Consider the following 27,650-nt stretch of genomic DNA (forward strand, 5'->3'; position numbering starts at 1 on the left):
GAGAGGTAATACATACCTGGAGGTGTTACACTGGCGCATATCTAAAATAAAATATCTGAGGATTGGTCAGCTTTAATGAGACGGGTAAATGCCTGAATCAGCTGCAAAATTCCCGGCCACTTCTTGGCTATAATAAGCTCCGCCCATTTACACTGCAACACAAAGAAAAAAAAAAAAAAAAGACTTGGGGCCACAACCGGGAAGAGATAAATAATTATTATTATTTCCAAAACAGCTGAGAATAGATAGTGCAAGTATATTAGAAAAAAAATAAAAAAAATCTTCAAATAATTCACTTTCACTTCAACTTAAGCCAGAAAAAAAAAAAACCATCTGGGTGGATGTCTCCTGGAAGAGCCATTTATAATAATAATAAAAAAAAAAAAAACAACACACAACAAAAAAAAGAAAACAAGAAAAGAAAACAACAAGAAAAGAAAACAACAAAAAAAGAAAACAACAAAAAAAGAAAACAACAAAAAAAGAAAATAACAAAAAAAGAAAACAACAAGAAAAGAAAATAACAAAAAAAGAAAATAACAAATAATACGTTTTATAGCACGCTATAAACTGAGTACAAGGACGGTATTGTAGCAGAACGTCTGTGGATCACAGTGATTGGCCAGTTGGATTCTGGAAGGTTTTGTAGATTTTGCTGTGTAGGAGGAAGGATCTGACTCCGCTGCTACAATCATTTCTGAGCTCCTGCAGACAAGGACGTCCCGGATTGTGCGGTTACAAAAAAAGGTTTTGGTTACTACGGTTAAACAGAAAAACAAGGCTTTTGGCAAGCAACGTGTTTTATTTAGATTTGGCGATGGCCAGGCCGATCAGGCCGGCGAGTCCTGCCACTCCGATCGCCATTCCGCCGACGATGGCCATGCCGACGAGCCCCTCTGGAAGAAGATGAAGAGAATTGTGCGTGAGTACATTTAACAAATCAAATTACATTAGGGAAATACATTTCAGATGCATCAACATACAAGGAAGCAGTGGTCTCTCTGCAGAAGTCCTACATGCTCCCCTGTTGGGTCAAAAACGCTATAAGCTCTGTAACTTGCAAAACTCATGCTCGCTGCTCCCCGCCAAGAGGTGTGTCGGACCGCAGCAGAGAGACCACTGCTTACACACAGAGAGCAAGAATTCTTCTGCCGTGCTCGCAGGGACACTCAGGCTGTGGCTTCTTTATAAATATTTTTTTTGTTTTGATACACCTGGATTATATTTATTTAGGTGATTTAAACTTCCAGTCCGGGTTTTTGCTGTGATTTTTTGTTTACATGTAATAATCAGTATTTGCTAGAAAATTACTTAGAACCCCCAAACATACTATATATATATATATATATATATATATATATATATATATATATATATATATATATATATATATATATATATATATATATATATATATATATATATATATATACACACACACACACACACACACACACACACACACACACACACACAAAAGTGAGTACACCCCTCACATTTATGTAAATATTTTATTCTGTCTTTTCATGTGACAACACTGAAGAAATGACACTTGTCTACAATGTAAAGTAGTGAGTGTACAGCTTGTATAACAGTGTAAATTTGCTGTCACCTCAAAATAGCTCAACACACAGCCATTAATGTCTAAAACGCTGGCAACAAAGTGAGTACACCCCCTAAGTGAAAATGTCCAAATTGGGCCCAATTAGCCATTTTTTCCTCCCCGGTGTCATGTGACTCGTTAGTGTTACAAGGTCACGGATGTGAGTGGGGAGCAGGTGTGTTAAATTTGGTGTTTTCGCTCTCACTCTCTCATACTGGTCACTGGAAGTTCCACACGACAGTTCATGGCAAAGAACTCTCTGAGGATCTGAAAAAAAATAATTGTTGCTCTATATAAAGATGGCCTAGGCTATAAGAAGATTGCCAAGACCCTGAAACTGAGCTGCAGCACGGTGGCCAAGACCATACAGCGGTTTAACAGGACAGGTTCCACTCAGAACAGGCCTCACCATGATTGACCAAAGAAGTTGAGTGCACGTTCTCAGCGTCATATCCAGAGGTTGTCTTTGGGAAATAGATGTATGAGTGCTGCCAGCATTACTGCAGAGGTTGATGGGGTGGGGGTGTCGGTGCTCAGACCATACACCGCACACTGCATCAAATTGGTCAGCATGGCTGTCGTCCCAGAAGGAAGCCTCTTCTAAAGATGATGCACAAGAAAGCTTGCAAACAGTTTGCTGAAGACAAGCATACTAAGGGCATGGATTACTACTGGAACCATGTCCTGTGGTCTGATGAGACCAAGATAAACTTAATCGGTTCAGTTGGTGTCAAGAGTGTGTGGCGGCAACCAGGTGAGGAGTACAAAGACAAGTCTGTCTTGCCTACAGTCAAGCATGGTGGTGGGGGTGTCAGGGTCTGGGGCTGCATGAGTGCTGGTGGCACTGGGGAGCTACAGTTCATTGAGGGAACCATGAATGCCAACATGTACTGTGACATACTGAAGCAGAACATGATGCCCTCCCTTCAGAGACTGGGCCGCAGGGCAGTATTCCAACATGATAAACACACCTCCAAGATGACCACTGCCTTGCTAAAGAAGCTGAGGGTAAAGGTGATGGACTGGCCAAGCATGTCTCCAGACCTAAACCCTATTGGGCATTTGTGGGGCATCCTGAAACGGAAGGTGGAGGAGCACAAGGTCTCTAACATCCACCAGCTCCGTGATCTCATCATGGAGGAGGGGAAAAGGACTCCAGTGGCAACCTGTGATGCTCTGGTGAACTCCATGCCCAAGAGGGTTAAGGCAGTGCTGGAAAATAATGGTGGTCACACAAAATATTGACACTTTGGGCCCAATTTGGACATTTTCACTTAGGGTTATACTAACTTTTGTTGGCAGCAGTTTAGACATTAATGGCTGTGTGTTGAGTTATTTTGTGGGGACAGCAAATTTACACTGTTATACAAGCTGTACACTCACTACTTTACATTGTAGCAAAGTGTCACTTCTTCAGTGTTGTCACATGAAAAGATAGAATAAAATATTTACAAAAGTGTGAGGGGTGTACTCACTTTTGTGAGATATTGTATAACCACACACACACACACATCATATAGCTATATATATTTTTTGTTTTATTAATATACATACATATATACATATATATATATATATATATATATACACACACACACATACATACATACATACATACACATTTATTTATTTATTCTTTAAAGCAGAGGTCCAGGATTATAAATTGCTGGGTTTTGCACTTCTATACACTACTCTGTATTTGCACAGTTTTTTTTAAACTAAATTTTTTGGGGGGAAAAATAAATACACTTTTTTGATTTTTAATGCAGCCCCTCACCTTCTCACTTGCTACAAAGTTACAATCACTTGGGGAAGAGAAGAGTGGGGGGGGGGGGGGGGGGGGTGGCTTCCTCCTGCCTGCAGCAGACTGATGACATCACATTCAGCTTAGGCATAGTCACTGGACTGGAGCTTAACCACTTGTACATTTACTGCGAGCAGAGACGGCAGCTGCGGGCACTGCGATGTAATGGTACATTGCGGCGCCCATGCACACCTGGGGTGAGGAGCGGAACAATCCCTTGACTGTTGTGTCCGGCGGACTCAGTGTATCATGGTGCTCTGCACCCAGCCGCTGTATCATATGACCAATCATAGTAAAAGGAAAAGGAAAAAATAAAATAAAAGCGCCCCCGTCCCCGTGTGCAAAAATGAACGCAAGCGTACTCCACGCCCGCATATGTAAAAAACATTAAAACCAAAACACGTGAGGTATCGCCGCCAACGTTAAAGTGAGAGCACGAATTCTAGTGCAAGACCTGCTCTGTAACTGTAAAAGTTTCTAAAGCGTCGCCTATGGAGATTTTTAAAGTACCGAAGTTTGGTGCCATCCCACGAGTGTGCGCAATTTTAAAGCGTGACATGTTAGGTATCAATTTACTCGGCATGCTGTCATCTTTCAAATTTATATATATATATATATATATATATATATATATATATATATATATATATATATATATATATATATATATATATATATATATATATATATATATATATATATATATATATATATATATATATATATATATATATATATATATATATATTGGGCTAACTTTAGTTAAAAAAAATAAAATAAAAAAAAATATTAAATTGCTGTGCAAATACCATGAAACAAAAAAATAAATAAAAATAATGAAACAACTGTAAATGTATTCCCTAGGGTCTCTCTGCAAAGAAAAAAAATAAAAAATTAAATGTTTGGGGGGTTCTGAGTAAATTTTCTAGCAAACAATGAATATCAAAAAAAAAAAAAAAAAAAAAAAAAGAAGGATGATGATTTTTACATGTAGGAGAGGATTGCCAGAATTGGCTTGGGCTGGAAGTGGTTAAAAAGGTGGACTTCACTTTTAAAATGCCTGCCTTATCCAATTATGGGCAAACAGCTGTATATTTTTGGTATGTGCATCTTAGTCCAAAATTTTATTTATTTATTTTTTGAATATAGGATAAAGGGATAGAACTAATTTTATAATATAAATCGCATTACTTGATTGTGATTACTGTATTTGACATTCAGGAATGCAAATGCACCCTCTAGTGGTCACCTATAGAACAACAAAATATGATTTGTAGTCCTACTATGGGTTTCCTTTAACCACTTTCAGACCGGACCAATTTGCTGGTCAAAGACCAGACCACTTTTTGCGATTCGGCACTGCGTCGCTTTAACTGACAATTGCGCGGTCGTGCGACGTGGCTCCCAAACAAAATTGACGTCCTTTTTTTCCCACAAATAGAGCTTTCTTTTGGTGGTATTTGATCACCTCTGCGGTTTTTATTTTTTGCGCTATAAACAAAAATAGAGCGACAATTTTGAAAAAAACGCATTATTTTTTACTTTTTGTTATAATAAATATCCCCCAAAAATATATAAAAAAACATTTTTTTCCCTCAGTTTAGGCCGATACGTATTCTTCTACATATTTTTGGTAAAAAAAAAAATCGCAATAAGCGATTATTGATTGGTTTGCGCAAAAGTTATAGCGTTTACAAAATAGGGATAGTTTTATAGCATTTTTATTAATAATTTTTTATTATTATTTTTTTTACTAGTAATGGCGGCGATCTGCGATTTTTATTGTGACTGCGACATTGTGGAGGACCCATCGGACATTTTTGACACATTTTTGGGACCATTGTCATTTATACAGTAATCACTGCTATATAAATGCAGTGATTCCTGTGTAAATGACACTGGCAGTGAAAGGGTTAACCAGTGGGTGGCAGTGTAGGGGTTAAGTGTTCCTAGGGGTGTGTTACTAACTGTGGGGGGGTTGGGCTTTCATTTAGTGTACACTGATCTCTGCTCCAATCACATGGAGCAGAGATCAGCGTCACTAGTTGCTAGGCAGAATGGAGAAATGCTGTTTACTCGGCATTTCCTCCATTTGGCCGCTCCGTGAGACGATCGCGGGGATGCCCGCGGCGATCGAGTCCGCGGGTCCCGCGACCGGACTCACGGGGGTCCCGACCAGCGCGGGAGCGCGCCGCCGGCGGTGCGCTCCCGATGGCAGGGCGGCATCGAATATTGGGACGTACCTGTACGCCAATATGCCTGCCCGTGCCATTCTGTCGACGTACATCGTCGTGCGCTGGTCGGGAAGTGGTTAAGCAAGCCTACGGGTTGAAGGAAAGAAAAATTGCTAGATTTTGGCCATAAACTCGGTCAGTGTTGATGGGGGGGGGGGGGGGGGGGGGGGAGGGTCCTCCCACTGCCCTATTTTATTATGACAGAAGGAGGTTTCTCAGCTGTCAGAATACAATGATTACTGCCGGTATTTAGAGCTTCTGGCAGGGATTACACAGAAAAAAAAAACCTAACAGGCTGGTTGTCAATGGATCGACTTCAGTAACAACCAGCCTGCCCACAGTCGGATTCAAATTCAGCCAGTTCCTGCTGAACCAACCGAATTTCAATCCATCTATTGCCAGTCTGAGGATCCATACACACTGGAGTTCATAAACTGCAGTTTATTGGAGTTTGGGCGTTTTTTTTTTTAAAGCCCATAAACTCTACTCTATGTTAGCCTATGTGTCCATGCACACATGGACGTTTTTTTAGCTTTAATGAGCAGTGGAGTTTATGGGCTTTTTTTCTGAACGCCAGAAATTTGCGTTCAAAGTGGCGTTTTTCACCGCCAAAAAAAAACGACAAACGCCGATAAACGCTCATAAACGCGCGTTAGTGTTCAGCATTCTATTTTTTCAATGCATTGTGGGAGTTTGGATTTTTGTGTATTTTTATTGAAAACGCTCATAAACGCTAGTACAAAACGCTGTTAAAAGCACGTTTTTCAACCAGCAATCTGGAGTTCAGAAAAAGCTTCTTTGAGCTTCGGTGTGCATGGAGCCCAACACTTTCATCACCCTGTAAAGAACGATCCTTGGTGAATCGTTTTTCAGAGTGTGTTTGAGATATGGCAGGGAGACAATGGGGCTGATTTACAAAGCATCTGCACCATGATTAGCGGTGCACGCCGACGCGCAACGGCCGTTTTTTGTATTCACAAAGCATTTGCTCCTGTAACACAGCGCAATTCCCTATTTATCATCATGTTGCCGGCGCACGGGCGGCCGCGATCTGGCGCACGACATCTTCAACTCAGAATTAAAAGAAGCTGGAAGTGCGAATATTATGTGGGTGATGTGAGGATGTATAGATATGACTGTCCAAGTAGAACAGAAGAGTAACTTTCTCTGAGCAAGCCTGCTGCGCCTGCAAATACACTCGGAACTGCGTGAGATCACTTTATGCACTGCGCATGCGCAAACAGCATTTGCGCCCATTCAAGTGCGCTGGTTCACTGCGTCGGCAAAGTCTTAGTAAATGTCAAGTCACGTAGGTTAGTTTGCATAAGCTGAACAGGCGCACCTCTCAACTTGACTTTTTTTTTTGCGCTGGTTCACTTCTATGGGTTTTTTAAGGCTATTTGCACACAGGTCATGTTAGCATAAAAAAAAAAAAAATAAATAAAAAAAATGTGTGGGGGTCCCCCGAAATTCTATACCAGACCCTTCAGGTCAGGTATGGATATTAAGGGGAACCTGCGGCAAAAAAAAATAAATAATTGGCGTGGGGGTCCCCCTCAAAATCCATACCAGACCCTTATCCGAGCATGCAACCTGGCAGGCCGCAGCAAAAGAGGGGGGGGGGGGGGACGAGAGAGCGCCCCCCTCCTGAACCATACCAGACCACATGCCCTCAACATTGGGAGTTGATGAGGACAAGGGCCTCATCCCCACAACCCTGGCTGGTGGTTGTGGGGGTCTGCGGCTGGGGGGACTTATCGAAATCTGGAATCCCCCTTTAACAAGGGGACCCCCAGATCCCGGCCTACCCCCCGTGTGAAATGGTAAGGGGGTACTTGTACCCCTGCCATTTCACCAAAAAAGTGACAAAAGGGTTAAAAATGACACGAGACGATCTTTGACAAGTCCTTTATTAAAGTCTTCTTTCATCTTCTTCCTTCTTCTTTTCTTCATCCTTCGGGTTTTTTCCTCCATCTTCTTCTTCCTCCTTTCTCCGATACGCTTCTTCTTGCTCCGGTGTTCTCGGCCAGCATCTTCCTCCGCGGCGTCTCTTCTTGTTTCTCGGGCGGCTCCCGCTGTATGACGCTTTTCTTCTGACAGGTCTTATATAACGGAGGGCGGAGCCACCCGGTGACCCCGCCCCCCTCTGACACACGGTTCCATGCATTTTTTGAGGGGGACCCCCACACCATTTTTTTTTGGCATGGGGTTCCCCTTAAAATCCATGCCAGACCTAAAGGGCCTGATATGCTCTTGGAGGGAACCCATGCCGTTTTTTTTTTTTTTTTTTTTAATTAAAGTCGCCTAGCCTGGGGCGACTTAAAGTCGTGTTGTAAGTCGCCACAAGTCACGCGGTGATTCACACTCAAGTCGTGTCCAAGTTGCATCCCAAAGTTGCGCTTGAAGTTGTGTTGCCCCTGTGTGAATGGACTGTTAATGATACGGCGTGCGCTACTATGAATTGCGCCGGCATATTATGTGCTGCGCTTATGCGTGCGCCGGTTCATACGCTCACTTGAAAATTGACCTGGCGCACAAATGGAGGCATGAACCGGCGCAGCGCATTCATCTTAGTAAGTCAACCCCAATGTCACCTTCTCACTGTCCGTTTACCCTTGTAAAGCCCACACTGCTACCACAAGCATGGCACGCAACTGCAGCGAGGCCCAACATAGGGGAGGTGTTTTGTAGTTCACAAAGGATTTCCCAGCTCACTTACCAGCCAGCCTGCAAAACAACCAAATTGTCACATCTAACGGTTTACGATAAAAACAAAGGGATTTATTTGCACACATTTGTAAATACATGTGTAAGCCGCAGTGCCCACGCCCAGGGATCTCTGTTTATATTGTGATCCCAACTCTAAATTTAAAAAGAGCCTCCACAGTAGGAGCACATACAGTATATTACCAAAAGTATTGGGACACCTGCCTTTACACGCACATGAACTTTAATGTCACCCCAGTCTTAGTCCATAGGGTTCCATATTAAAGTGGAAGTAATTGTCCGAAATCTCTTGACAAACAAATCCCTCAGTTTTTAACGTAAACTGTTAAGACGGGACAATTTGGTTGTTGCAGGCTGGCTGGCAAGTGTGCTGGGAAATCTTATGTTTGTGGTGTGCATTGGCCCTTCCATGTGCACCTTGTTGCCTACGGTTTGGAGGTGTTTTGTAGTCCAAGTTTAGACCTTAACATAGGGAGTGCACACAGGACAGAGACATTTCTGACAAGATCAATGGATCTTTTTTTGCATTTCGTGAATGGATACAGAAAAAACACTTTCAGTGGTATATACAAACAGACCAAAGAAGGAGAAGATCATGGTACGGGTTTACATACGCTTTAAAGCAAGCCTGAGCTTTGTTCCTACAGGCCCCCTGTAATCTGCCAGATCCTGGGGTATACGGTATATTCTGCTTCTCCGGTCCTCAAGTCACAGCTTATATGGACTATTAACTCCATCCATGTGACAGCACTGGTGCTTGTTGTTGTTTTCCCAGCACTGTCACATGAAGAGAGACGCATGCCTCCTCCATCCCCAGAGGCACCAATACCTTTACTCTGCTGATTAGAGCAAAGAATAGAAGAGTATGTGCTTCTGGGGGATGGGGGCATGCAAAGAATAGAAGAGTATGTGCTTCTGGGGGATGGGGGCATTTAAAGTTTGAAGTTCCTTATTTGCCTATATTTTTCCTTATCTGGGTCCTCTCCCCCATCAACACGACTATAACATTTTTAAATTAAACCCATGTCCATGACATGCCTTATTTTAGGCCCAGGGATGTCATCACTGGGTCTCTGTGCTTCTCTATGCAATTCAAGGAGATTCAGCTAATATCAAAATACCTTGATGTCTGGAGGAGTGGGCATTCCTAGGTAGGGCTATGTGTGTGCAGACCACCCTCGGTAACACCCACATGTGACATTGAACCTCCATGATTGAAAGAACTGTAATCCAATGAATGAAATGGAGGTTGGGGGGTGGGGGGAGGGTGGAGAAGCATACTGCGCAACAAGGGGCTAGATCGGGGGTCTTCAAACGATGAAGCTCACATTATATGTATATATAATAAAAAAAATAAAAATCTGTGTCCGTCATATATTATTTTTAGAATCCCCCCTCCCCTTACATCAGGGTCCCCATCAGAGTCACCCCTTGCGTCAGGGTCCCCATCAGAGTCTCCCCTTGCGTCAGGGTCCCCATCAGAGTCTCCCCTTGCGTCAGGGTCCCCATCAGAGTCTCCCCTTGCGTCAGGGTCCCCATCAGAGTCTCCCCTTGCGTCAGGGTCCCCATCAGAGTCTCCCCTTGCGTCAGGGTCCCCATCAGAGTCTCCCCTTGCGTCAGGGTCCCCATCAGAGTCTCCCCTTGCGTCAGGGTCCCCATCAGAGTCTCCCCTTGCGTCAGGGTCCCCATCAGAGTCTCCCCTTGCGTCAGGGTCCCCATCAGAGTCTCCCCTTGCGTCAGGGTCCCCATCAGAGTCTCCCCTTGCGTCAGGGTCCCCATCAGAATCTCCCCTTGCGTCAGGGTCCCCATCAGAATCTCCCCTTGCGTCAGGGTCCCCATCAGAATCTCCCCTTGCGTCAGGGTCCCCATCAGAGTCTCCCCTTGCGTCAGGGTCCCCATCAGAGTCTCCCCTTGCGTCAGGGTCCCCATCAGAGTCTCCCCTTGCGTCAGGGTCCCCATCAGAGTCTCCCCTTGCGTCAGGGTCCCCATCAGAGTCTCCCCTTGCGTCAGGGTCCCCATCAGAATCTCCCCTTGCGTCAGGGTCCCCATCAGAGTCTCCCCTTGCGTCAGGGTCCCCATCAGAGTCTCCCCTTGCGTCAGGGTCCCCATCAGAGTCTCCCCTTGCGTCAGGGTCCCCATCAGAATCTCCCCTTGCGTCAGGGTCCCCATCAGAGTCTCCCCTTGCGTCAGGGTCCCCATCAGAGTCTCCCCTTGCGTCAGGGTCCCCATCAGAGTCTCCCCTTGCGTCAGGGTCCCCATCAGAGTCTCCCCTTGCGTCAGGGTCCCCATCAGAATCTCCCCTTGCGTCAGGGTCCCCATCAGAATCTCCCCTTGCGTCAGTGTCCCCATCAGAATCTCCCCTTGCGTCAGGGTCCCCCCTTACATCAGAAATATAGACCATAAGCAGCCCCTGCTGACCACATTCCTCAATCAGCGCACATTGAGGACACACCACTGACACCATCTTCAGGCCAATTAAAATGTATCAATCCAGAAGTGGCCCGTAGTTGTTTGAAGACCCTGGGGCTAGATAATGCTGGACGTCCTCCAGCCAGGAAATTAGGTGGGACCTATCTGCCTTTCTGCAGCTTCTAATGCACATTGTGAAAAGCAGAGTAACCAAGCCATTTCAGTCCATGAGAGGAGCCGTTACAAATTTTCAAGACTGAGGGAAGGCCGAAGGTCAGATTTAGCAAAAGAGCTCTGTTATGAAGCGGTTATTCACACTTGGGAGATGGGGGGGGGGGGGGGGTGTTAGATCACGAGGGTCTGAAGTCATAAGTTGGCGCAGGAAAAAAACTGCCAGTCTCCAGGTGACCTCTCACCTCTGACTGCCATTCCTTAGGTCAGCTGGGATTAATGTAATATCAGAAATCCCTGCCCCCTCCTCCCCAGTACCGTAATCCTGCTCACCTTTCTGCATCTTCTTCTCGATGACCTTCTCCAGCTCCTGGGCCTGCGTGTTCTTGGGTTCTTTGTGCAGAAGCGTGCGGACGTACTTCAGAGCCTTCTCATATTCCTGGAAAGTGGAGGACAATCCAATCAAAAGTTATGCCAAAAATTACATCACACACCTTCCAAGACCCATAAGATTTGGGAGACCCAACCCCCCATATAGCTTCAATGTACTTTTGTATGTCTCTGGTGTAAATGCTGTATAAGCTTTAATGAATGGGTCAGGCCAGTCCTAAACATGAGAATGGAGGTCTGCAGGGATATTCTGTAGAGGGACCATGGCAATAAACACACAAGGTTGTCTTGAACGTAAGTACATAGCTAGCTAGTAGCAGTCAAGTCACATTCAACTGACTTGTTCTGTAATGTTGAAGGAGTTTCGTAGCTTCTCCAAGTCGGTTCTTGAGTTCTAACGAGTGATAGGGAACATATCCAAGTATTTGTATACACAAAGGAAGCAACCAATACCTTAATCCACTCGCCATGAAATATGTAGATGTTCATTGTCCAAGACCAGGATGAGAGGGGTGAAAGTTGTGGAAGCACCTTCTTCAGGTTACATCATCCCATCCTTGGTGTCAGTAAGTCTGCATAGGTATTCATCCTTCTATTCACATGGGTGGTTGAACAGGAATGGACTTGTGTCTTTTTTTTAACTATGGAACTAAAACTATGGAACTATGGCTAAAGGTGTGTTGTCAAATCACCAGGGTAGAGTTCCATGGTGCTTGGAACTCTTAGCCCCTGTACACACGGTCGGAGATTTCGACAACCAAATCCGTCGGATTTTGTCCGTCGGATCTTGTCCGAAACTGTTGCATACACACGGTCGGACTAAGTTGTCGAAAAATCCGATCATTCAGAACGTGATGATGTAATTTCGTTACGATGGGACTACATTTAGGCTAGTAGCCAATAGCTTTGGTCTAGGAATTTGATCTGAGCATGCGTGGCACTTGGTCCGATCAAAATTCTCTACACATGATCGGAGTATGTCCGATCGAACCAGTTGGTCGGAAAATATTTCCAACAAGTTGGAAAATTGGGTCCGACGGATATTCCGACAGAATCGGTCCGATGCATACCACACACAGTCGGATTATCCGACAACACGGTCCGATAGGACACATTCCGACGGATTCTCCGACCGCGTGTACAAGGGCTTAGACCTTCCATCCTGTTTGTAGACAATCAACAATCATCTGCCTTAACGCAGTCCATGGGGACTGGATAAGGGTGCTATCCGAGTGGATATAAATACTGTAGTGGAATATTCCCGACACTCATCAGAAGTGAAGACGTGGCTTGGCTCAGCAGTAAAACATTGTCAAAATTACAGAACAAGCTCAGGTGAATATTACCAACTACTACTAGATACACCATGACCTGGATCAACAAAAACCTCGAGGCTAAAGAGGGCCAAAACAAACTTATGTTAGACAGAGCAAACCTGGGCCTATCAAAACGAAGGACTGGACACCATGGTTAACCTTCTCCAATCTAGATATCTCACCCTAAGCTCGCTCATGGCGATACCTAAATACAAAATCCACTGACACTCGCATCCTCGCTAACTCAGGCCCTTTCCTGCCCTCTATGACTACTGGCTAAAGCTACCTACAACCCAACGAAATCCCTTCCCACATCGCCCCCTTCATGCTTCTCCTCTGTTTTTTTGGAATATTCTCCTGGACTGAAATTCACAGTTTGTTGGAACTACTATTTGTTTGTACTGGCTCTTGTTTATGTTCTACAACCTCTGTAATACACTTACATGATCTTAATGCCGCGTACACACGGTCAAACTGTTTGACGTACTTAGTCCGTTGAAACACATTTCAGCAGACAATCCGCTCGTGTGTGGGCTTCAGCTGACTTTTTCAGCGTGCAGTCCGGAGTACTAAGATTTTTGTTTTTTCCAAAAATCTGTCCGTCATACATTGGTTTCAGCGGACAATACGGTCGTCAGTAGGCAAGTTCGACGGACTAAGAATGGCGCATGCCCAGAAAGGATTTACACGGCGGAAGGGTGCTTTGCTGTGTCTTGGACTTCCTATTTCTAGTCCCGTCGTACGTGCTGTACACGTCATCGCGCAAGCTTTTGACGGACTGTTTGTGTATCCGTGTGTGGTCAAGTCCATTCAGTGGAAAGTACGCCGGATTGTCCGCCGGATTGTCCGCCGGATTGTATGACGGACTAAGTACGCCATACAATCCGCTCGTGTGTACGCGGCATTAGCCTTACAAATGTACAAAACCACAATATAAAACATTAAGTTATAAAAAAAAAATAAAAAAGGACCAAAACAAGTCCAGGTGAAGGTGACTAAATACCAGTAGATACACCACGACCTGGATCAATGAAAACCTTGAAGACAAAGAGGACCAGAACAAGTCCAGGTGAATGCAACCAAATACTAGTAGACACACCATGTCTTAGGTCAACCAGAGGGAGGAGGGGGAGTTGGACCTCCTATCACAAGTTGGATTAGCGGCAAGGATGGGAAGTGTCCTCATAATGGGGGATTTTAATTATCCAGACAGACTGGGTGGAAGGAACCACGCATTTATCTAAAGCTCGCCATTTCCTAAATGACTTGCAGAACAATTTCATGGGTCAGATGGTATATTTGCAAACTAGAAACAAAGCGTTACTAGACCTAATGATTACTAACAATACAGACCTGTTCACGGATTTGGAAATACGGGCAATTTAGGAAACAGCGATCACAGGTCAATTTGTTTCAGTATAAATCACACATATAGAAAACATAAGGTGAATAAAAAAAAAAAAAACACTGAATTTCAAAAGAGCCAACTTCCCTAAACTACGATCCTTGCTAGAAGGCACTAAATGGGATAAAATCTTAGGAACAAAGAACACAGAGGAAAAATGGGTATGCTTTAAGAGCATATTAACCTCCCTGGCGGTATGATTATTTCGGATTTTAGGTGCTAAAAGCGGTACAATTATTTTGCATGAAAATTTGGCGTTTTATATTGTAGTCCTGTAATTCTTAGGAATAACTCTCTTAAATCTGTCCAAACCAGAGTCTAGCAGACATCCCGGGTATGATGAAGTTTGAAAAATGAAATCATAAATTATAATATAATAAATAACTATAAATAATTATACCAAAAAATATTATAACGATAATAAAAATGATTCAATAATGTAATAAAATCAAAAACACTGAAATTTGCTCAGTTGCAGAATTGTCACTGTCATTACTTTTCAGTATTTGATGACGATATCGCTTAATTCTGCGAGTGATTCCAATTTATTATCGCTATTATGGCTTGCACCCGAGGGTCCTTAAGTTACACAGTCAAGTAATTGCCAGACCATTGTTCCTAATTTTTATGAACAGTCTACTGACTGGAATGGTACAAGCTGATTGGAGAAAAGCACCAATATTCAAAAAAGGGCCCAAAATACATCCCTGGGAATTACAGACCAGTTAGCCTAACATCAATAGTATACAAACTCTTGGAGGGGAAGACAAGGGACTCTATACAAGATTTTAGTAGCAAAAACTGTATCATTAGCAATAATCAGCATGGATTCATGAAGAATCGTTCTTGCCAAACCAATCTATTAACCTTCTATGAGGGGGTGAGCTCCCATCTAAATGAAGGCCCGTAGACGTGGTGTATCTGGCTTTTGCAAAAGCATTTGAAGCCAGTTCCCCATAAACTTTTATTCTTCAAAGTAAGGTCCGTTGGCATGGACCATAGGGAGAGTACATAGATTGAAAACCGACTACAGGCGGAGAGCTCAGAGGGTGGTGATAAATGGAGTACTCAGAATGGTCCGGTGCAGAAAGCGGGGTCCCCCAGGGTTCTGTCCTGGGGTCAATCCTATTTAATTTATTCATAAACAATCAGGAGGATGGGATAAACGGCTATATCTCAGTGTTTGCGAACGATACAAAGCTAAACAGGGCAATAATTTCTCTGCAGGATGTGGAAACCTTACAAGAATATCTAAACAAATTAATGGGGTGGGCAACTACATGGCAAATAAGGTTTAATGTAGAAAAATTTAAAATAATGCATTTGGGTGGCAAAAATATGAATGCAATCTATACACTGGGGGGGGGGGGGGGGGGGGGGAATCTAGGATGGAAAAGGACCTGGGGGTCCTAGTAGATGATAGGCTCAGCAATGACATGCAATGCCAAGCTGCTGCACGCAAAGCAAAAATAATATTGGCTTTAAAAAGGGGATCAACTCCAGAGATAAAACGATAATTCTCCCGCTCTACAAGACTCTGGTCCGGCCGCACCTGGAAGCGGGTGCGTGGTTTCAGCGGGTTGCATTGATAGTTTAAAAAAAACGAATTCGATAGGCACCTGAACGACCACAACATACAGGGATATATAATATGTAATACTGACAAACACACACACACACACACACACACACACACACACACACACACTGGACTTTATGGACTTGCGTCTTTTTTTTTAACCTCATCTACTATGTAACTAATAAGGAGAATGAGAACCAGAACATGTCCAGGTGAATGTGACCAACTACTACTAGTTACACTATGACCTAGATCAATAAGAACCTTGAGAAAAATGAGGACCAGAACAAGTCCAGGTAAATATAATCGACTGCTGGTACATACACCATGACCTGTATAAAAGAGAACCATGGGAGGACAATGAGGACCAGAATAAGTCCAGGTGAATGTGATCGACTACTACTAGATATGTCATGACTTGGATCAATGAGAACCTTCACAGACAATTAGGAAAGTTTAATGCCAGGATGTTTTGTAGCTTGTCCAAGACTCTTCTTCTGTTCTAATGAGCATTAGGAACATACCTCAGTATTTATATCCACACCTTAGTCCATTCGACCACTGAAAGGGTCAAGCCTCAAGATTGTAACTTTCCAAGAACAGGACGGGAGGTGTGAAAGGTGTGAAACCAACTTGTAGGAAAATTGTTGTAGAATCACCAGGGTAGAGATCACATCTACCTTGGCAATTGGAACTTTCACACCTCCCATCTTGTTCCTAGACAATCAATAAATATCTGCTTTGACACGCTCCATGGTGATGGGACGTAGGTGTCTGTACTACCTGCGTGGATATAAAACAGTAGGGTCAGATCCTATAACTCATTAGAACTGAAGAAGTAGCTTGGAGAAGCTATAAAATGTCTTCAACGTTGCAGAATAAGTCCAGGTGAATGTGATCAACTACTAGTAGTATACCATGACCTGGTCAGATCAATGAGAACCTTCACAAACAGAACTATATGGTAATACAGTGTGCAGGCACCATTGCCATTAAAGGCCTCTATGAGGTCTGTGCTAGGAAAAGTCAATTTCAGACAATCAGTTTTGTTTTCTCTCTGGAATGGGTCAGCTTCCTCCAAGACTGGTATGCTGTGGCTGTCCATGGGCATCTGACTGGAGACTCTTTGGATCAGGCAGTCACTGTGCAGTACCTATAGGCACCAAATAATACCAAGCGATGCTTGGAATCTTAAAGGGCAAGTTCATCTTTTTCATGAAAAATGAAAAGGTGAACAAACACCAAATATCCTGGCCACCCCTTCAGACCCCGCTGCACACCACAATACACAGCCCCAAAGTAAGTATCCATCTTAATGCTCACAATACAAGCACTCATTGGCCAGTGTGACCAATGAGAAGCACTTCTTTCTTCTGGGACATCTTACTGGAGAGGAAGACGCCTCTGATGTGCTTCTCATTGGTCAGCACTGTCATGTGGCTGTGATGACCAACGTGCGCTTGCCATTTTGAGCATTAAGTTGCTCAGAGGGTGTGTATGGCAGTAAATGGACCATTACAACGACAGGGCAAGGCATCATTGCCGCTATATGCGGCGGGGTCCAAAGAGTTGGCCATAAATTTGAAATGAAAAAGGTGAACTGAACCTTTAAGCATCACCTGCAATGTTCTCTCATAGGGAAGGAATTGTCCAGCTTGTTGGAAAATAATCCTGATGGTGGGCCCAGCCTATCACCCCTCAACGAAGAAGGGTGAAAAGCATGGTACAGGGCTCTGAAAGTCAAATGACTGTACTATATGGCCAAGGGTTTGCGGACATTTGACCATCGCCCCTATATGAGCTTGTAAATCCTAATAATATGCAGTTTTTTGAGAATATAAAATCCTCCAATCTTATTGGAAGCCACCACAAGATTTTGGGGGTCTGTAGGAATCTGTGCTCATATGTAAAGTCAGGTACTGATGTTCCATGAGAAGACCTGGCTTGCCATCGGCATCATAATCTGGCCTAAAAGGTGTTCAGTAGGGTTGAGGTTAGAGCTTTGTGAAGGCCACTCAAGATCCTTCACACAAAACTGATCAAACCAGGTCCTTATGGAGCTAGCTTTGTACATGGTAGCACAGTCATGCTGGAACAGATAAGGACCTTCACCACACTGTTGCCACAATGGTGGCAGAACACAAATGCCTATAAAGTCTTTGTATGACGCAGTGATAAAAAATACCCTTCACTGGAAATGTATGAAATGTCATCATTTGGTGGGACGTCCACCTACATTTGGTCATACAGGTAGGCATCACAGCACGATGTCCGCAAAATGTTGGCTATACAGCGTTCCTTCCCTTCATCTGCACACTGGTCCTTAGCTGTGATGAACACCTTCCCGCCTATAGCGGACTGGCGGATGGGCGGGCCTTTCCCACAAAAGGATTTATTCATTTTTGTCTGGTCACTGTTATTCTCCAACATTTGTGGTGTACAATTGCCACTATTATTATAGTGCCATTAGGCATTTTAACACACTATATATATATATATATAAATAATTAGAGGTCGACCGATATGGGTTTTTCTCTGGCCGATGCTGATATTTAGAAATCATGGCGGCCGATAGCCGATATATGATGCCGATTTTTTTGGGCCGATATGTTAGGCCGATTTTATTTTATTTATTTATTTTTTTCCCTTTTTTTTTATTATTTTTATATATTTTTTTTTTTAATCCCCCTTCATCTCATAAAATCTAACACACCTTTCCCACTGGGGCATTTTTCAGGCGCTTTTGGGCTAAAAATAGCGCCTGTAAAGTGCCTGCAAAATGGCTCCCCTGCAGTCTGTGTGAAAGACAGAGTACTTTCACACTGAGGCGATGCGCTGGCAGGATCTTAAAAAAAAAGTCCTGCAAGCAGCACGTTTGGAGTGGTGTATACCGCTCCTCCACCACTCCTGCCCATTGATATGAATGGGCACCACTGCCGAAGCGCATGCTTCACGGGCGCATTTAACCTCTTCCTTGGCCGCTAGCTGGGTTATATGTGCCCCACTAGCAGCCAAATAGCACCGCTAAAATGATGGTAAAGAGCCGCTAAAACTTGCGTTTTACCATCAACGCCTGCCCGCTCCAGTGTGAAAGCGGCCTTCATAAGTGATACAGAAAATTTCTTACATTTAAACATTTATTAAACAAAACAAACCTCCAATCAGTTTACTTGTATGTATGATTTAGATTAAAAAAAAAAAAAACTATATATTAAATAAAAACAGGTAGTCAAAACTTTTGGACGAAAAAAAAAAATGGGCTAACTTTACTGTTTTTATTTTATTTTTATTTTTTAAATAGTGTATTTTTTTCCCCAAAAAATGCATTTGAAAGACCTCTGCGCAAATGCCGTGTGACATTAAAATATTGCAACAACCGCTATTTTATTCCCTAGGATCTCTGCTAAAAAAATATATATATAATTTTTGGGGGGTTTAAGTGATTTTCTGGCAGAAAATACAGGATTTTTACTTGTAAGCAACAAGTGTCAGAAAAGATTTAGTCTTTAAATGGTTAAACTGAGAACTTCTACACACTGAGATGACTTCATTCATTGAAGTATAAGCATTGTATCTTTCTATTCTTTTCTTGGCAGTCTGCCCAGAGAGGAGGAAAGGAGTTTCTATGACGACTCAGTCAACTTCACTGACTTCTATTACAGAAGTCATTTCAAAGTCCTGCTGTTCTAAATCGGCCTTTTTATCAGCACAATCAGCCTCTAATATATATATATACACATACATATTATATATATATGTGTGTGTGTGTGTGTGTGTGTGTGTGTGTGTGTGTGTGTGTGTGTGTGTGTGTGTGTGTGTGTATATATATATATATATATATATATATATATATACACACATACATACACATACATACATACACACACACATATATATATATACATACATATATACACACACACACATATAAAAATGTAATACAGTAATAAAAAATATATAACAAATGTACAGAAAGAAACAGAATCTAGATTTTTGTACTTAATTTTAACGCACTCACCTTTAACCTGTGATGGGCTACAGACAGATAGAAGAGATAATCCCGCTGTTCATCTTTATTTGCCTTTGGCAAAAGGTCTGTGAAAACATACAAAAGCACTAATATCAGTTATATCTGGAGAGCATTGGAGGTCACGCCTACATAATATAGCTTATATCTGGAGAGCGGTGATGTCACTCCTGTATAATATAACTTATATATGGAGAGCGGTGATGTCACTCCTGTATAATAGAACTAATATATGGAGAGCGGTGATGTCACTCCTGTATAATAGAACTTATATCTGGAGAGCGGTGATGTCACTCCTGTATAATATAACTTATATATGGAGAGCAGTGATGTCACTCCTGTATAATATAACTTATATCTGGAGAGCAGTGATGCCACTCCTGTATAATATAGCTTATATCTGGAGAGCGGTGATGTCACTCCTGTATAATATAATATCTGGAGAGCGGTGATGTCACTCCTGTAGAATATAACTTTGTAAAAGCTTAAAACGAATGCACTAACATCTCCATATCCCTGTTTCAGCATCTTTTGGATTGCTTTAAATACCAACACTGCTCCACAGCCAATCACTGTGACCTATAGCCATTGTACACAGCTGTAGCTCTCTGAAAATAAATTTCCTCATAGGAGAACAACTCTAATGCCACGTACACACGATTGGAATTCCGGCCAGCAAAAGACCGATGAGAGCTTTTCATCGGAAAATGCGACCGCGTGTATACTCCATTGGAATTTAGCTGTCCGAATTCCCGCCAGCCAAAAATTTGAGAGCGTGTTCGCAATTTTCTCCGACTGAAAAACGTTCTATCGGAAATTACGATCGTGTGTATGCAATTCCGACGTGCAAAAACTCACTCATGCTCAGATAGTTGAATCTGAGCATGAGTGAGTTTTTGCACGTCGGAATTGCATACACACGATCGGAATTTCCGATAGAACGTTTTTCAGTCGGGGAAAATTGCGAACACGCTCTCAAATTTTTGGCTGGCGGGAATTCGGACAGCTAAATTCCAATGGAGTATACACGTGGTCGCATTTTCCGATGAAAAGCTCTCATCTGTCTTTCGCTGGCCGGAATTCCAATCGTGTGTACGCGGCATTAGAGTTGTTCTCCTATGAGGAAATTGGCTACTGGCTATTGATCTTCATTTTTCTAGTCCCCTCGTACGTGTTGTTCGTCACCGTGTTCTTGGCGGTCGGAATTTGGTGTGACCGTGTGTACGCAAGACAGCTTGAGCGAAATTCCGTGGGGAAAACCATCGGACCCTTTTCCGACCAAAATTGCGATCGTGTGTACGCAGCATTACAAAACATTCTAGGTGACGCATTATAGGTTTATAAAGATTCTTCCAGATGGCCCAAGTATTGCTCACCTTCTAGAAGCCCCACCCCTTTCTGAATGTCGTCGGAGTACTTGCTGCGAATCAGACACCAGGCGTATTCAAACTGGGTCCCCTTACTTAGCGATCCTGAAGACAGCTCAGCCAAGTACTTCTTCTCAAATCTCTGCAGAAAAAAAAAAAAAGTAGTATTATTAAAAGATTATAACAGACTCTGCCTAAAACACATCACACAGCTGGTGCCCCCGATGGACAAATTTATCATCATTTCCTATACGGACAGGAAGTGAGAGCGAATAGCTCCAACAGAGACAAAAAGCAGTCAGGCTCCATGCACACTGGACTTATAAAAAATAAAACGTTGATTATCCTGCCTCTGGAAGCACTTCTATTGTGTTCTATGTGTCTGCACATTATGACTACTACAGGTGTAAAAAAAAAAAACCTTCTCTAACGCGTTTTCTGGAGAGGTTTAGGAGCTGTAGAAACGTCAGTCTCTCCTAAACTCCCCTAATCTCTTCTGAAAGTCAAGTTTCAAAGTTTTTTTCTGTAAAAAAAAAAAAAAAAAAAAAAAAAGGAATGTGTTGTCACTGTACATCATTTCCTGGCTTTTGCAGAGGGGTGTGTAGTAAAAGTAGGGCTGTTACTGATTACATTTTTTTAATCGATTATTTTCGATCAATTATCCGATCTCAGCTATGTTTAATATATACTTCTGTCTGCTGCATGCCCTGACTTTAGCTGGATTTAATAAAAACTTCCCCTGTCTCCTGCCTGACCTGACCGTAGCTAGATGGATACTTCTCTTGTCTGCTGCCTGCCCTTAGCTACGTTTAATTACTACTTCCTGTTTGTTGCCTGCCCCAATCTCAGCTTTGTTTAATGGATAGTTCTGTCTGCCCTGGATTTAATTGATACTTCCCGTCTGTTGCCTGCCCTGACCTTAGCTACATTTAATGGGTACTTCTGTCTGTTGCCTGCCCTGACCTTTGCTACTTTCAAATGGATTTTTGTCCTGTAGCTGCCTTCCTGAGCTCCATTTAACAAATACATCTGTCTGCTGCCTGCCCTGAGCTGACCTTTGCTACTTTACCAGATGTCTCTATCTGCTGCCTGCCCTCATGTTTGCTGCTTTCGCAGATTGCGCCCACTGCCAGCCTCCAACCCCAGGTTAATCAAACTGACTTTCCTCCATTGCAGTACAGTACGTCTACTCTTCCACCTTGGGTCCACTAGTGACATTCTACAGTCAAGAGTATATCGTTTTTTTGTATTAAGCCCTGGAGACAACCTAGTACTGGTAGTAACCCAAGGCTAAGGGGGCTGATAAAGGTGAAGTTACAACTCTATTTCCTTCCGTACAGGGAAGTCTCTGAAGATAGCATAGGACAGTGATGGCGAACCTTGGCACTCCAGATGTTTTGGAACTACATTTCCCATGATGCTCATGCGCTCTGCGGTGTAGTGGAGCATCATGGGAAATGTAGTTCCAAAACATCTGGGGTGCCAAGGTTCGCCATCACTGGCATAGGCTCTAGGATCAGAGGGCAACATAATTCCAGGCTGCAATCTCGGGGGGCGGTTTGGTAATTTAAAGATCAGATCAGGATAAGGCCTCAGGTACTAATAAAACCCATCACACTGATGTATCATGAGTTGTAGATTTAAAATTTTTAGCAGGAGTTCCCCCGAGACCAGAGAACTATTTCAAGGGTTCCTCTGTGTTGAGAAAGGATGGTCTAGGGCAGTGATGGTGAACCTTGGCACCCCAGATGTTTTGGAACTACATTTTCCATGATGCTCATGCACTCTGCAGTGTAGTTGAGTATCATGGGAAATGTAGTTCCAAAACATCTGGGGTGCCAAGGTTCGCCATCACTGGTCTAGGGCATAACCCAGTCCATTTCAGCGTTGAGCGAGTCTTCAGGAGACACACAGGTTAGTCCAGGGCTCAGCCCGGTCGGCATACTCGTTGAGTGCATCTTCAAAGATGCAGGTAGCCCAAGGCTCAGCCTGGTAGGTCCACTCATTAGATGAGTCTTCAGAGACACAGCCAGATTGGCCCAATCATTGAGTAGATACAGACAGAAGTATAAACCTCTGATGGAGGCTCCAACTCTTCTCCACTCTATATAGCATTTCATAATAAGCGTTGCCTGGAGTTGGGCTTTAAAATAAAGCCAAATAGTAGAACAAATTCAAATAAAAAAAAACTAAACAGAAAGTAGAAATGAGTCAGCTCTGGGCAAGGAGCGGAGGGAATGGAGTGATTCACAGGCCGAGAATCAGGCAGAGCGAAACCTTCGTACTGTCTCTGTGGGGTGAGGACATGCGGGGACATCTCCACCAACGTGACGCAGTTCACTCAGCGGCCAAGGAATCCATCACTGACAACGCTTGCCAAGGATTGGGAAAGATTTGTTAACCCCTTCCAACTCAGCCCCGGGAACTTTTTAAGTGTATTAATTCACCTGGGGGGAGCGGCTAGGACTGTCCGATCACGTGAGTGCTGCGATTGGCTTTTACAGTGGTCACATGATCAGAAGCTGAACCAGATGGTCCCAAAACATTACTAAAAAAAAAAAAAAAAAAAAAAAAACGTAATGAAAACACAAAAGATGTATTTAATGATTGAATTATCATTGCGGTGAGCTGGGAAAGGGGTGAATAGGCAGACTTCAAACCTAAAAACGCAGTAGAAAGGAGAAGGGATCTCACCGCTCCAGGAGCGCACATGCAGGCTGTAAACTGTCCCTTTGGATGGGAAGCCGCAGGTGCTGGCTATTACCACTAGCAACAGATGAAAAACAAGCTCTGGACTGCCGCACTCTTCAGAAGACCACTTTCATTTATTGGAAAAAATCACAGCGAACAAGGAAAAATTGCTGACATTTCGCACTAGCTGTGGTGCTTATTCATAGCTGAATAAGCACTACAGCTAGTGCGAAACGTCAGCAATTTTTCCTTGTTCGCTGTGATTGTTGAGCTGTGATGTGATTTTGCAATAAAAGAAAGCAGTCTTCTGAAGAGTGCGGCAGTCCAGAGCTGTTTTTTTTTGTCTGTTGCTAAACCGCAGTACATGGTAAAGCACCGCGCACTAAAGGAAAGCCCCTACATTCAACACGCCACAATGCATGTCAATGCACTGCTGTGTGCGCTGGTGGAAAGTAGTTCAGGTTTCTTTTCTGCTTTGCTTATTTGAATGGGTTGCCTTATGGTGTCCGTTTAGTATATTTTGATATTTTGTATCTCTCGAGTTCTCTGCTGTTCTCGGAGATATTTGTTCTCCCCCTTGTGGCAGCTTAATATATCATGTAGATCACTTCTCCCATTGAGAATAGAAGTGATCTACAAACGCTCTGAGAATCCTGAACGGCTTCTGTTTCTGTAATCTCACGATAGCTCATGAGATTTCAGTATCAGAACCCCAAAGTTAAATACGAAGCATTCCACATACACTGCACATATTAATAAAATATTAAAGATATAATCTCCCTAACCAATAAAGAGACACCCCATAACTGTAAAACATTACAATGATTAATACATAAGCATAACACGTGCACATTTATGTGAATGGTGTAATCTGAAATGATTGTACTTTATTTATCATGCAGACATGTACCATTCATATAAAAACAATAAATATATATATATTAAATAGTTCTAAATAATTTTAAAAAGCATAACAATAAAAATATTGTTAAATTATAAATTAAATTAAATATTAAAAATTAAATATTAAATAAATAAAAAAAATAAAATAAATAAAATAAATAAAAAATATAAATTAAAAATAAAAATACAGTCACTGCCCTATGCGAACTGCTGGGAGTGTCAGTGAAACGTTAATGACACCCCCAGATCAGTTCGCATATTGCAGTGCGATCTGCAAACTTGGACAGGAATCGGATCGCATGGTGTGAACACCCATGCGATCCGATTCTGCTGCGGACCAAAAAAAGGGTCCTGTGCGAGTTTGGGGCGGGTGCGATGCGAATTCAGCCATACTATTTAGGCCGGGGTTCACACTGCTGCGGGGGGAGAACCGGATGCGATTCGCACCGCAAATCACATCCGATCTCCGTAGCGATGCGAGTGCAGCCATACAGATAGTATGGCGGAATTCGCATCGCTCCCGCAGCAAACTCGCACGGGACCCTTTTTTTGGTCCGCAACAGAATCGGATCGTATGGGGGTTCACACCATGCGATCCGATTCCTGTGCGAGTCTGCAGATCGCACTGCGATATGCGGACGGAACTGGGGGTGTCATTAACATATCATTGACACTCCCAGCCGTCCGCATAGGGCAGTGTGAACTGCCGGCAGGAGGTGTGTGATGCGGTAAAACGCAGCGGATTCGCGGCGTTCCCGCATCGCTATAGTGTGAACCTGGCCTTAGGCTGAACTCGCATCGCACAGAGATCGGATGTGATTTGCACTACAGTGCGGTGTGAATCACATCCGGTTCTCGTAACCGCAGCAGTGTGAACCCAGCCTTAGGCCGGGTTCACACCGCTGCGATGCGGGAACGCCGCGAATCCGCGGCGTTTTCCCACATCGCATTACTCCCACTGCCCTATGCGAACGGCTGGGAGTGTCAATGATATGTTAATGACACCCCCAGTTCCATCCGCATATCGCAGTGCGATCTGCCGACTCGCACAGGAATCGGATCGCATGGTGTGAACCCCCATACGATCCGATTCTGTTGCGGACCAAAAAAAGGGTCCCGTGCGAGTTTGCTGCGGGAGCGATGCGAATTCCGCCATACTATCTGTATGGCTGCACTCGCATCGCTACGGAGATCGGATGTGATTTGCGGTGTGAATCGCATCCGGTTCTCCCCCCGCAGCAGTGTGAACCCAGCCTTATAAACAAATGTGAAGGACTCGGAGGATATATATATATATATATATATATATACACATACAGATATATATATATACATACACATACGGACACAACAGATATAAATATATACACACACAGATATAAAAAATTGTATGTGTATATATATATATATATATATATATATATATATATATATATATATATATATATATATATATATATATATATATATATATATATATATATATATATATGTGTGTGTGTGTAATTGGTAATTGTATAGTTAATGTAAATCTAACCTGCTCTTGATGGATGTTCCACTGCAGTAGAGAAATTTTTTACTTTCAGTATTGACCATGCAGGCAGATGGACGAAGGAAGAATCTATTCTCTCTCAGAGATCTCCTGATATCTCCACCTCTGGGCTGGAGAAGCCAGAAAGGAGAACTTGAAAGAGAATCACAGAGATAAAGTGGCATCTCTGTATACTAAACATGCCGTTTCTATTGCAGTCAATGCAGCCGTTCTGTGGACTGAGATGAGAAGAGAAAAATAGTTCTCCATCTTCTGATCTCAGTATATTAAACCTGCAATGCTCTGAGTTGAGCAGAGATCATCCTGATCTCAGCTTATCTCAGTTTACTAAACGGACACCTTTAGCATTACACAATCCTCCTTCAGTGAGGAAAGGGGCACCCCGATTTTTTTTTTTTTTTTTTAAACGTTTTATCGATCAATGGCAGGCACCACATTCCTATCCTTAGAGGCTTACTTTAATCCTTGTTGTGGTTTCTCTGATGGAAGGATTCCCATGCTGTGACCCATAGAGGAGTGTTTACCCAACACGCTGATGAGTGTCTGTACACACAATGCTGGCACACACAGCACCTACACAATATGGAGCTGGGGAAACTGCTGCAGGTCATAGGGAGGTCAGAGGACAACATGGAGAACCTCAGCACAGAGAAGCCTCCATCATGTGTGACAGTGTTAGGTCTCATACACACCGGGCGTTCAACTCCAATATCTGAGATCCCAACGGGAGGGTCCAGACCAATTGCCAAGAGCCTGTTAAGCTCTAACACCCCTTTCACACCAGGGTGTTTTGCAGGCGCTATAGTGTTAGAAATAGCGCCTGCAATCCGCCCTAAAGAAGCTGCACCATTGTTTGTAGTGTGAAAGCCCCGAGGGCTTTCACACTACAGCGGTGCGCTGGCAGGACGTCAGGGAAAAGTCCTGCCAGCAGCTTCTTTGGAGCGGTGAAGGAGCGGTGTGTTTACCGCTCCTCCACCGCTGTTCCCCATTGAAATCAATGGGGCAGCACAATAATACCGCCAGCAAAACCCCGCTATTACGGCGTATTGCCGGCGGTTTTAACCCTTTCGTGGCCGCTAGCGGGGGGTAAAAGCGCCCCGCTAGCGGCCGAAATGCACCGCAAATCCGACGCAAAGGGCGGTATGGTGTGAAAGGGGTCTAAGAGAGGCTGACAGCTGCTGAAGCTGGACAGAGCACTAACCTTTGGGGCAGTATGTGGTCAGGGGACGGGAGCCGGGACACCCACAAGGCAAACCCCCAGGTTCATACTACCTTAAAAGCGGTGTTCCAGCCGCAATTTTTTTTATTGTAATTTTTCAAAGTGGTTGTATACCCACACAACTAAAAAAAAAATAAAAACAACCTGCAAGTCAAAAGGCATAATAAGCGAATATGCAGTCCATACCAGCTCATTATGAAATACTTACCTTAGAACGAGGCATCGGCATCTGATCCCGGTCCACTTACAGCGC

At 43.3% G+C, this 27,650-nt stretch overlaps 1 protein-coding gene across 1 annotated transcript in view; it reads right to left on the reverse strand.

The window, feature by feature from the left end:
- Positions 1 to 201: 201 nt before the first annotated feature.
- The window catches only part of FIS1 (fission, mitochondrial 1), a 34,005-nt gene continuing 6,556 nt past the window's right edge, over positions 202 to 27,650 (reverse strand). Inside the window, exons 2-5 of the mRNA XM_077470752.1 lie at positions 21,042 to 21,174; positions 19,657 to 19,733; positions 11,282 to 11,387; positions 202 to 896 (exon numbers count right to left, since the gene is read on the reverse strand). Of these exons, the coding sequence (XP_077326878.1) occupies positions 802 to 896; positions 11,282 to 11,387; positions 19,657 to 19,733; positions 21,042 to 21,174 (411 nt within the window). The 3' untranslated portion in view covers positions 202 to 801. The remainder of the gene's footprint in view (positions 897 to 11,281; positions 11,388 to 19,656; positions 19,734 to 21,041; positions 21,175 to 27,650) is intronic.

Source organism: Lithobates pipiens, unplaced genomic scaffold, assembly GCF_037356315.1.
Source record: "Lithobates pipiens isolate NorthernLeopardFrog02 unplaced genomic scaffold, aLitPip1_a1.2 Scaffold_8, whole genome shotgun sequence".
Classification (NCBI taxonomy): Eukaryota; Metazoa; Chordata; class Amphibia; order Anura; family Ranidae; genus Lithobates; species Lithobates pipiens.